The sequence below is a fragment of the Equus asinus genome, chromosome 9 (assembly GCF_041296235.1).
Source record: "Equus asinus isolate D_3611 breed Donkey chromosome 9, EquAss-T2T_v2, whole genome shotgun sequence".
Lineage (NCBI taxonomy): Eukaryota > Metazoa > Chordata > Mammalia > Perissodactyla > Equidae > Equus > Equus asinus.
The window spans coordinates 74823085-74835422 of record NC_091798.1 but is presented as its reverse complement, the minus strand read 5'-3'; the positions used below and the strand labels follow the sequence as shown (position 1 = coordinate 74835422).

The following is a 12338-nucleotide window of genomic DNA, read 5'->3' as shown; positions in this document are numbered from 1 at the left end:
ATGGCACAGAGCTTGAAATTGGGAGCCAGAGTTCTATTCCAGTCCTGCAAGATGCTTGCCAAAAGCAAGGGCCAATGATCAATGACGTTCTGAAATTGCTGTGCCCTGTATTCCATTCTTGTAGGCTGACAGTACATGTTAGTGTATTAAGAACTCTCAGGTTAAGGAAGCACTAAAAACTACATTTTCCATATTCCCTTGCCACTATGATTTCTAATGGGAATCAGTTTGTCAATTAGTTCTACTAGTGCAGGACTGAGTCCAGAACTGAGTTAAGTCAGGGCAAGGGCAGTGGGGCACGAGGCACCCGTGTTAGCCAGTCTGGATGTAGTGGATACAGAATGATTTTGGAGCCAAGAGTTCTGGTGATGACCTCTAGTTCCTGGATTTCCAGTAGGGCAGGTATTTCTGGGATGCACAATGGCAGAGGCAGCTTGTTGATTTCTAGATCTTGACTAAGGCGGTATGGGCCTGGAGCCAGCAGTTGCCATAACAGCTTTCAGATTCCCAGCTCTCTGACTGCAGCTGGGGCAACAGGTCCCTTATCAGGTGAGTTCTACAGTGTCATTCTGAAAGTCATTCCTAAAAGCCGAGCTAGAGCTATTCCGATGATTCCCTGAATTAAGTCCCTTTCTGCTTAACGTAACTGGAATGGTTTTTCTTATCTGCAAACCCTTATTGGTACACTGTGGCTCTCCCCTTTGAAAATGTTGCTCAAGTATTTTTCATGATCCTATGAGGTGGGAGATCTACACACTCCCTCGCCCCTTCACCCCGCCCCGCTCTCGTTGGTAGGTGGTATTTGTTCCCCTATTTTCTCTAGTAGTAAACATTTTCACAATCCGTGAACTCTCCCCTCTGACTAAGCTGCTGTGTCTCTGTGATAGCTCATCCTCCTCCCAGGGCAGGGAGGGCAGTGCCGAAAATACAATTGGCACATTCTTGCTCACCTCAGGCTCCACACAGAGCCTGACGGAACGGGCTGTTGGAAATCCTTAAGAGATGAGCACAGGAGAAATGAGGGAGGAGAGGGTTCAAAGCTTTGGAATGGTTCCTAAGCTTATGTGAAACTGCGTGTGCCACATTCCACCTTTGACAGATGACTTTTCCCTCATGGACATGATGGCTCCCAAATCATAGGTAACAGTTTCTTTTACTACTAAAGAGCCTCCTTTGGGAACTTGTAGCCTAAAGCGTTCCTTCAGTGCTATGGAAGGCAAAGATATGCCTTCAATTGCTAAAAGTTTTAACTTTTATAAAATCACATTTAGCAAAAGATTTGATGTAAATTCTTGTTAATTATAATTACAGAATGCTTCATTAAAATCATTCATGATGTATTTAGAAATAGCACACGAACATCCACCAGAAACATTGGTGACCTGTGGTCCTAACTTTCACAGGCACAGTTTGCGTCAGGACACCTACGTCCAGGGTCGTCCGTCCAGGTGGTCAGTGAGGGCTGCCATATGGGAGGCTCGGGCTGGATTCTGGGTGTACAGTGGTGAATTTCATTCCTGTCCTCGTGGATTCCTCACATATCTAGTGGCTTTTGAGCAGAAAGAGTCTGAGAACTTCTAGCTCTAAACTTTCATAAGGATTTTCAGGACTATTCTGCAAATTATGCTTTCTTTTCCACAACTGAACCTAAATTCTCAGTGGAACGTGATAGATTACTTTCTCCTTCTCCTATCTTTTTTCTGCAGGGGGAGAGGGGATAACTAGCCCATAGATAAGTTACCCCACAATGTTAATTGACCCCAAAAGTGCTACAACTGGAAATCTGCGCTTCCTTCAAGGTTAGCTGGGATTTCCCCCACATCCTGTCCTTTGTCTTCACAGGCTGGTTCTTACATAAAGGGGACTGACACCAGAGGATGCTCTGAGATTGACATTGTGTTGTTCAGTGACGTATTTGCCAATGCGAACCATTGCAAGAAACAATTGAGAGAAGGGTTGGATGCTCTGAGAAAAAACCTGAAGCAAACTTCGTACGGGAACAGGTCTGGGTGAACGTGTTTCTGTGAATTATTTTATTCCACAGGTGGGAAAGACTGCTCAAGAAAACTCTTAGCTCGGCACAAAAGAGCATTATGGAGTCATAATTTCTTGTGTATGCTAAGGCTAAATTCTTGGGAGAAAACTGGGAGAGATTGCCCCAGAGGCGTTTTTTAAAAAGACTTCTAGCGAAACTTTCGATGAAATTTTTTGAATTTGAGACCCCGTGATTTAAGGACTAATTATGTCCTCTCCAATGCACCTTTATTTAATTTCCATCCCTTTAGCTGAAATCTGACTCTGAGGAATGCAAACAGGAAGGGGTGGGACAGGTGCCTCTAAAAACCGAAGAATCTTGGAGACACATTTGCCTGACAAACATCCCCTTCAGCCATGTCCTGGGGTCTCTTGCTTGTGTGGCTTTGCTGACATTATACACAATGTCTCTTTGCCCCAAATGTTGAACTAATCAGGCCTGGTTTTTTGGTGAGTTCCAAAAACAAAGAAAAGAAAAGGCCCTGACATGTTGTTATTTATTTGTCTATTTCAGTTTTACATCTCTTGCTATTTTTTTCAGTCTATATGAATTGTGGATGAAGAAAAATGCAAATAACTATGATGTAAAGCGAATGAAATATTTTTCTTGAGAGAAACAGCCCAGGCTGTGTGCCACTTGAATTCTAAAATAAGATCGATGTTTTCAAACAATGTCCCAGAACTGTTTATTAATTTAAATAATAGATTCATTACCAAGCCCTGGCCTCAGCTGAGTATAGAGAACGAGCATGAATGTGTCTTTTAATGAAAAACACTACCTTCAGGAATACCAAACACCTACTAAATTGTGGTAGTTAGCAAAAGACGTCAGCTGAATGGCATGGTGGTGACTGTAACGGAGCGCGTTGGGGTTGGAAAGGCAGAAAGGGAAATGACGGAGTTTCACATACGATTACACTTTGGACAGGCAAAGACCACCTTTAAGAAAAAAGGAAAAAAAGAAGAAATGGGAGAATGTGTTTTTCATTTTTACCCATTGCTTCTTCCAAGTTTTTCCCATTAAATTTGTAAACTATAGGGTATATTATACCATTGTTATTATTATTTATCAAAACAAGACAGTTAATGTACCCTAAAGGCACATTAAAAATAAGAGTTCGTGTGTACCCTTTCCATGATGACCTTATTTGGAATCAAAATCTTTGTCCTTCATTATTATGTCCTTTTTCTATACTCCCTGCCCACTAACTTCAAAGACTCTTCATTAGTTGTTTTATGTTTTTTTTTTTTTTTGAGGAAAATTAGCCCTGAGCTAACATCTGCTGCCAGTCCTCTTCTTTTTGCTGAGGAAGACTGGCCCTGAGCTAAAATCCATGCCCATCTTCCTCCACTTTATATGTGGGACGCCTACCACAGCATGGCTTGACACGCAGTGCCATGTCCACACCCAGGATCCTAACTGGCGAACCCCGGGCCACTGAAGTGGAATGTGCGCACTTAACCACTGTGCCACTGGGCCAGCCCCTCAAAGACTCTTCTAGATGCGCTCTCCCTAACCTCTTTGCCCTCCTCTATCTCTCAGGCCCCCTTCTCCTGGACAAAGCAGTGCTTGAAGTTTTTATGTTATTAGATTTCCAGAATGAATTTAGAAGTAGAACCCATGAAAAATAATAGCCCTGAAAACCGTGGTTCATTTGCTTTAATTGTTCCTGACTAAACACAAACAAACTCATTTTCTAACCTCTTTCGTTCTATTCATTCAACTCATTAAATGATTTAATTTGTGAAGCCTTTCAGGGTGAACCCAGTCGCCAGGTAGCCCATCCTTTCCTGTGCGTCTAGTAAACGCCTGTTCTTCTTCCCTTCCTCAGGGGGATTTTTCAAGGGGCTCATGGTTTTAATTCAGCCCAGAATATATTTTGTCCCATATTTTGTTTTGTTAAACAATTCCTGTGGCAAAAAAGGAGCATATTTGCAGAAGAATGAGCCTTCAAGGCAGACTGAGGGCAGAGGATGTGAAGTCAGGAAAGGAGGCAGATCATCCAAGGCTGTTTCCTTGTCCTCATAGCTGTTCGAACAGTCATTTTTTCTGGCTTTCTTCTCTGCTACTCAGAGCAACCAAGACCATACCATGAGTCATTTGAAGGGAAAATTGAATTAAAAATGGAAAAGAAGCAGATATGTGAGTCTGACAGTTGGTTTTGACTCCCACCCAGTGAGAGAGTAAAGAAGTTTATTGTTTCAGTTGATACCTGGTTTTTAGTGATATATTGTTTGTTGCTGTTATTTTTAAAGCTATTCGGTTACTTTATTTTGAAAGATGGGTGTGAGAAAAGGCTTTCTTTTCCTTTGGAACTAGTCCATGTCTTAACCTACCAGGAACAGCAACTGTTCTGTGTCAGTCATTTTCGGGGCCCTGCTCATGAATGAAATCTCAGGAGACTTGCCCAGTAAGTCCCAGGGACTGGAAACCATTTACACGCCAGCAGCTCTGTGCTCCTCTCTTTACATCCCAGCGTGTTTATTATTGAAAACCACAGTGGGGAAACATATTCTGAGCTTTTAAGGAGACAGTGTTATAAAATATGTGTCACGCCTATGACAGTTACTGTTAAGATTGGGATTTTTGCCTGTTATCTCCTTCTTCTTATTGCTTTGATTTAGAGGTCTTGAAAACAAGAATCTCCCTTTTTTTTCTTTGTATTATAGTCTTAAGGTTCTCCTTTGATAAATAGTCCTTTTAAAGCCACATTGCAGGACATGGAATTGTCCTGAGAAGACATGTCCATGGACTGGGCTGATAAGAAATAGTAAGTTGCACATAACATCACCTAAGGACTCATGACCAAGTACTGCTAGGACCCATGCCCCACTTCCTCCTATAATAACAGCAAAAATCTTTTGGGCACTCATTGGACAGTAAGGTTCATGTAAGTTAGCCTAGGATGGTACTGACGTTCTCATTAACCTTGACTCATTCTGGAAGTGACCTGAACTCCACGAGTGATTCAATACCTCATTCAAGCCCTCTGGTATACACAAGAGTGAGCTTCACCTCCCTAGGCTGGTGTCTCCCAAACACACAGTTACCATGTTGAACGTAGCAAGATCTGCCTCTAAATCGTGACAGGAATGGTAAGCTACTGATTTACTGAACTCCTTCTCTCTCTCCCTGACTGAAACAGAAGGATATATTCATGAGAAAAGTTAGGTGAGGGAATCTAATAATGATCGAAGGTATTCCCTTTGTGGTACATGGAGCCAATAAGAACTTTACAGTCTTGACATTTAAAAAAAGTATTGCAGAGTTATACATTTTCAGAAATCTCTGTCCAGTTTAAATGAAAGATTGGACGTAATATATAAAGAAAGACATATTTTTTTCACTCTGGATGTTGTCTATTGACCTGTCTGACAGTTTACCAATTCTCTTTTCTGTTATATCTAATCTTCTAAATTTATCTACAAAGTTAAATTAATCTATAAAGTTCTTAAGTTCAATTATTATATTTTTTGGTTCTAGAATTTCCATTCAATTCTTTTTTATGTAAGTAAAATCCAACTCTGGTTTAATTTTCCATCTTTTTGTCTACTTTTACCATCTATTCCTCTATGCTGTTGAACATATTAATCAGTTAAAATCCTTATCTGCTTATGCCAGTATTTAGATCACCTATGGGGTCTGTTTCTACAGTTTGCTTTTTCTTAGTTTTAAATCTTATAGCCCTGTTTCTTGGAATTCCTAGTGATTCTTTGAGATTAAATCCAGGACCCTGTGCATAAAAAATCTTAGATGCTTCAGCTGATGTTATCTTTTTCTAGAGAGGGTTTGCCCTTTCCTCACTGAATGGATAGAATTAGAGCTGATGACCCAGGTCACACCCCATAGCCATTAAATAAAAATGTCTGGAGGGGAGAGCAAGGCATCAATACTCTTAAGGATCCCCAGGTGATTCCAATATAAGCAAAGCTGAGAAGGCACTGTTACAGCCTAGCATGTTCACCACGGACTTTCCCCTAATCTTTGCCTCCTCAGCCCCCGAGACTGAACCCTAATCCATGTTGTCTCAGCGTGGCAAGACTGTCAACAATTCCACTCAACTCCCCAAGACTTCATTTCTCTGCTTCATTTCTTAACCAAACCTGTCTTAAGCATCTTCAGAATTCAGCGAATGTTTGGAGGGAAAAGCAGGTCATATTTCAGGTTCCGTTCTCCACCCTTCCCTTTTCAACAGATCGTGTCCTCCAAGTCTCTTCCATTGCTTCAGTCCCATGAGTTTGACAAAGTTCTGCTAGTTTCTGTAACCCCAGAAGCTTCCCTTTGCCCAAAGTCCATATTTTTAGCCTCTTGTCTATGCCCCAAATTGGCATATGTCCCCAGGGAAAAAGCAGTAGCCTGTCTGTCTACTTCTCCATGATCTGCTGCCCCCACCCCTCACTAAATCTTGACCTTTCTAGCTTCAGCAACGCTCCAGTGCTTCTAAAATACATGTACAGATGATTTTTTAAACCCAGTTTTCTAGTAGTTCTCAGTGAGCATTGATCTGCTGTAAACTACCCCACTATACCCAGAAGTAGAAATCGCACTACTTTTAAAATATTTTACTTAATCATATTCATGATTAACAATACCTTGTGCCCCAATCTATAGTCATATAATAATTCATTTAAAATTATTTCTTAATCACCTACTACATGTCAGGTACTAGGGGCAGAGCAGTGAACAGAACAAACACAGTTCCCACCCTTGTGTACCTAACACCCTGGAGTGAGAGATAATAAGCAAATAACGTAATGCCAAGTGCTAATTAAATGCTGTGAATGAACATGGAGCAGGGTCAGGGGACAAAGAATAGGGAGGGAGCTCCTGTTTTAAAGGGAGGCCAGCAAAGGCCAAAGGTGCAGCAGAGACCTGCAGGAAGCCAGGCACCAAACCATGTGAATTATCTGAGACAAGGGTATCCTGGGCGCAGGAACAGCAACTGCCACTAGTGAGAAGGGAGCACTCCTGGAGTGTTCCAGAAACAGTTAAGAGAGCAGCAGGGCTGGAGTAAAGGGAAGGATGGTGGGAAATCATCTAGTGTTTTCTCATTTCTATTCTCTCTCATGACATGTCATGTTCCTTTTCTAAGGATTCTAATGGGGAAGAGAGCACCACTGTCTTTAAGATTCAATTTCTTATGTACTGGAAGTCTTCATAGTCATTCTTTTGAGATCATGGCCTACTATGATGTCCTGGGGCCTACACCCTCCGCAGGTAAGACTTATTTGTTTTGTTTCACAGGAAGCCTTTCAAATGGCTGCTCATTCAATACATATTTGTAGAGGACCCACCACATCCGGACGCAGTAATGAGCTGGGCATATGGAACCAGGCTGCTTGCAGTAGAACTGGAACACTCAAGTGTCTTTAGGAGTCAGGTTTTTTCTGCAGTGCATAAACACCCTGCATCCTTATGCTACCAGTTTTTAATTTAAGAAGTATGGTCAAGTATTAACTATTTGTCCTGTATAATGGGGTGGAGGAAGGGCACAAAAGAAATATGGATTTGGCCTGCAAGGAGCTGCTTCTTGTAGCAGGAATCCCAACTTGAACCTAAGTGGTGTTTGCACCAGGATTTGGCTACAATCTGACTCCAGACGGTAGCTGAGTCTCCTCTCATGGAAAAGACAGGTGAGGAACAGAGTCTCTGTTCAAAGTCAACAGAGCAGTGTCGAAGAGAGCGTGTTTAATACTCAGCTCTAACGGACTCATGTCTCTGTCTTTGGGAGAAAGACTTCAAAAAAATTGAGTAAAAACCAGAAGAGCTGTTTCCTGGCTGTCTACCAAGGCAGCCAGAGCTCGTCAGCATAGCTTGTAGTCTGAATGGTAGAGAGCGGCTCTGCTTGAGCGAGGAAGGGGCCCAGAAGGCCTGAGCAGCTCAGAGGACCACCCTCACTCTAAAGTGAAAAGATGCAGGAGTGGGCCTCTCTCTCTCATGGTCTTAGTTCCCTGGTAAGGCAGGAGCAGTTGTGCCTTTGGCAGGCATGGCTACCGCTGGTGGCATTACTATTTTTGCTGGGACCATCAATGTTTTTGATAGCAGCAGCCTCAGAAGACATCAAACACAGCACAAAAGAGCGGGAGAAGAGGATACTGGCAGCCACCATGTGGCACAGAAAGAAAGACCCTGCAAGCAGATGTGAGACAGTCCCTGGGGTGTCTGAAGAACAGGAGCAATTTGAGGGAGTTGGAATTCCTAAAAGAAGCGGGAAGTAATAAGGACGGAGTCATGGAACGACATCGTATGGTACTGGGATGTTATTTTTATCCCTAAGATATGGTATCTGGAGTGAGATAGGAAATACAAAATCTAATCATATTCATAAAAGAGGGGATAAAGTATCTGCATTTTGGGCAAGAAGATGAAGGCCTTGTTGTGGACTGAAAGTTTATGTCCCCCCCAAATTCATATATTGAAGCCCTAACCCCCTAATGTGATGGTATTAGGAGATGAGGCCTTTGGAAGGTGATTACGCTTAGATAAAGTCATGGGGGTGGGACTCCCGTGATGGGGTTAGTGCCCTTATAAGAAGAGGAAGAGACACCAGAGCTCTCTGTCTTGGCCATGTGAGGATACAGTGAGAGGGCAGCCATCTTCATGGCAGGAAGCGGGCCCTCACCAGGAACCAACCTACGAGCACCGTGATCCCGGACTTCCCAGGCCTCAGAACCGTGAGGAACAAATGTCTGTTTTTGAAGCCACTCAGCCTACGGCGTTTTGTTATCTTAGTCTGAGCAGAGGCCCAAATGTATTCTCCAGAGAACTTGGGGCTCTAGAACTTAGTCTAGACTTCTGCTTGACTTAACTTACATATTCTCTATGTGACAAAATGGTGGAACTGAAAATGCCATAGCAACTTGTAAGCCAATACATGACCAGCAGTCCTGCTCCAGCTCAGCAGTAAGTATTAAATATTTTCATTGAATCTATTCATTTATTTATTTCATTCAACCAATATTTCTGGAATACCTAGCATGTGCCATTAAATACTTACAATGGATTAGGTAGGAGATCAAGAGTTTTGCTCTTTTGGGCCTCACATTTGGTAGAGGAGAGATTCATGAGCCAGTAACCCTGAAATATTTGTTATCTCCTAAAGCTCCATGCTCTAGGTCTTTGCCCAATGTTTCTGTTAATATATTTTTCTTAACCTGCCCCATCCTATGTTCTGCTCTGAAAGGGCCTGCTTACACTTCAAGACTCAGCTCAGCTTCAGCTGAACTTCCGTCCCTAATCCTTCCTAGATCAACCTCTTCTGCTTTCCCACAGGATCCTCCCTGTATCTCTGCTGTAGCACAATCCTCTTGTGTTGTCACTGGGCACAGGTTTGGCTTCCCATTGTATTTTGAGCTCCTTGAGCATAAGGATTGTCTTTGTGCCTAGCACTGCATTATTCAATAAATATTTATTGAGTAAATGGAATGAATGGACATAACATTGGTCCTACTCAGCCAGACTCCAGAGCAGCCTGTTGACTTTCTTGAGCTGGTTCTTTCACTTATCAGCACTGTTGGACAGTGTGCTGCTCACATCAAAATTCTCTTCTCTTATGCGATAATTTGTTAGCACGCGAGTATGGCATGCCTACCATGTTCTAAGAACTCTGTCAGAACAAATACAAACATGAGTAAGACATGGTGGGGTTTACAGTCTGGAAGGGAAAACAGACACATACTTAGGTCATTTTAATATAACATCATCTGTATTAAGACAGAGGTGTGGGGAACTCGGAGATAAGATAGAGTACTGGGAAGGAGAGTATGGACTCTGCTTAACCTGAGGTGTTAGTAAGTCTTGGCTCTGACAATCTTGCTGAGCCTATAAGATTAAAAAAAAAAAAATGCTGTGATTTATCTAGCACCTATTTATGTGCCGTAGATAATTCTCATTGACCTAAAATTAATCTCATTAAATGAATCCCATTTGATCTGCATGACAAACCTGAAAGGAAGATGCTATCCTCAGTTTGAATATTAAGAAACTAAGCCTTAGAAAATTTAAGCGACTTGCCCGCAACTATGTAACTAGTAAGTGCAAGAGCTGGGATGCAAATCCAGGTTCATCTGACCGTGTAGGTCCTGTGTAGACAGACATAACACCAAAGTCACGTGGTGCAGAGAACACACTGGGCCTGAAGCCAAATCCCAGGCCTATTTCATAGTATCTACGTGCCCTGGGCTAAGTCATGTGACACTCTGAAGTCTCGCTTTTTTCCATCTATAAAACAGAGAGGAGAAAATGACCTCATAGGATAGCTGTGAGAATTAAAATATGAGATTTAATTTGAAATCATGTAGTGAAGTGCTTAGCTCAATGAATATTTATTAAGAAAAGATAATTCCATCTCCTTATATCTCACCATAGGCCAATGAAGCTCTTGCATTTGTGCAAAATGCTCTCTGTCTCTTGTGTGCAGACTTCGAAAGCACGGTGGTTAGGCTACAGCAGCTCCTGGGTAATTGTCTTGAGGATTTGAGGTTATAGCAGCAGCTTTCGAGCTAAAATGTCTCCCAGAGGAGCAGAAGCATATTTTTGCACTGGGTTTAAGTCCCTGAAGTTCTTGAGCGCAGCTGTGTGAAATGAATGGAAAGAGACGGAAGTTCTTACGTAACCCTGCTCATCTCCGCTGAAGATGGGGAATGAGCTTGGCGGGAGACCAGCGCTCAAACCAGTTTTAGGATTTCAAGGAATTTTAGCGGGCAACTAAATGTTGCTAATAACCGTCAGAGCAAGACTTAGATGATCACGTCGAATCTTCAGAGGCATCCTAACGTTCTTCCCTGCACATCTTACATGTGTGCTGGACCACCAATAGCATAGCCTGTGTGCACAACGCAGCCCGGAGTCATGAGATTTGATGAGGGCGTGGTTGACAACATGCCCGCTTCAAATATGATTCTCAGACCAGTAGGATCAGCATCACTTGGGAACTTGTTAGAAATACAGAATCGGAAACTGCATTCCAAAAGATTCCCCAGGAGATTCTTGAGCTCATGGAAGTCTGAGAATACTGAATTAGCCCCTGCTTAGGAAGCACATGGGCTCAGATCTAACCTGCAATGCAGGGCAGAAGGGTGGCAATAGATGGTTGAACTTCCTAGCTGTGTGAGTTTGGGCAACCTGCTTAACCTCTCTGACTCTATATCCTCATTTGTAAACTGGAGGTAATCATAGTTCCTATATTACAGTTGTTAAAGAGTAAATGTGTTAATAAATATACAGCACTTAAAATAGTACTTGCTTCATAACAAGAAAGCTAAGCATTCCTGTTTTATAGATGGTGATCATGATGATAAAATAAAGCTTAATAAAGTCACACAGTTAGAGCAGAAACAACAATCACAAGCCTCAAAAAATAATTTAAGTTAGAGACTACTTAGTTTTCTGTCAGTGAAGAACCTTGAAGGAGGGGAAATGTTGAAACAGTACTGGCTTCGGGGAGAGAATCTCTGAGTCAGCCGTGACACATCAGATAGAGAGGACAAGATCCTCAAATATCTGACATACTCATTGCATACCAAAATTTAAGTTAAATTAATGTTTCGTCTATCTTTCATCATTGTAAACCTGAGTTTCTTTCCAAGTCTGTTTGCTAAGAAAGGCAGAGAGCCTCCCACTAAAATTGTAAGTTCTAGTTTAATAGTTGTAATGACTGTTGCCCTGTAAGTTTGGGACTAGAATCTGTTTATTATAACAGCATTGATGAGACTCTTTGCCATAGACAACTCTGTTTGTTCACCGATGTTTATCATGGCAATTTGATTCTCCAGCCTGTTGATAATCAGCCTACTGTTATATCTCTGATTTGGCCCTAAACATCTGGACAAGTATAAAAGGACTGTCCTGATACTCTAGACAAAGGCATATAAGTATTATTTTTTTTTTGTAAAATGTATTTTACAAGTAAAATAAAGGTACTAACCGATTAACTTTAAAATGTGTATTGCAGAGTCTATATTTGCCAGGATTAAGTGTGTCATTTTGTGACAATTTAGTTGGGCAGAAGGACATATAAAGGGTGTAAAAACAGATTCATATTAGGACTTCTAATTGTGTTGAATTGGGAAAATTCAAGTAGATTATGATAAAAGATACTAAATATTTATATGTCATACAATGAACACAATCCGAGTTAGTGATGTTTTACTCATAATCATTAAGCTATAGATGATTATTTGATCATTCTTACTATTTAATCTAGTTTTTCTCCCTCGTTAATGTATCATTAACTGAAGTAGATTGTTTTCACTTTGACCTAAACACGTCTTTTAAAGTCACCTCCATCTTGGGGCCGGCCCGG

At 41.7% G+C, this 12338-nt stretch overlaps 1 protein-coding gene across 1 annotated transcript in view; it reads left to right on the top strand.

Moving 5' to 3' along the window:
* The window catches only part of LOC106847744 (2'-5'-oligoadenylate synthase 1-like), a 33895-nt gene that overhangs the window by 12107 nt on the left and 9450 nt on the right, over nucleotides 1-12338 (top strand). Inside the window, exons 6-7 of the mRNA XM_070517701.1 lie at nucleotides 1843-2003; nucleotides 7128-7252. Coding sequence (XP_070373802.1) covers nucleotides 1843-2003; nucleotides 7128-7252 — 286 coding nt within the window. The remainder of the gene's footprint in view (nucleotides 1-1842; nucleotides 2004-7127; nucleotides 7253-12338) is intronic.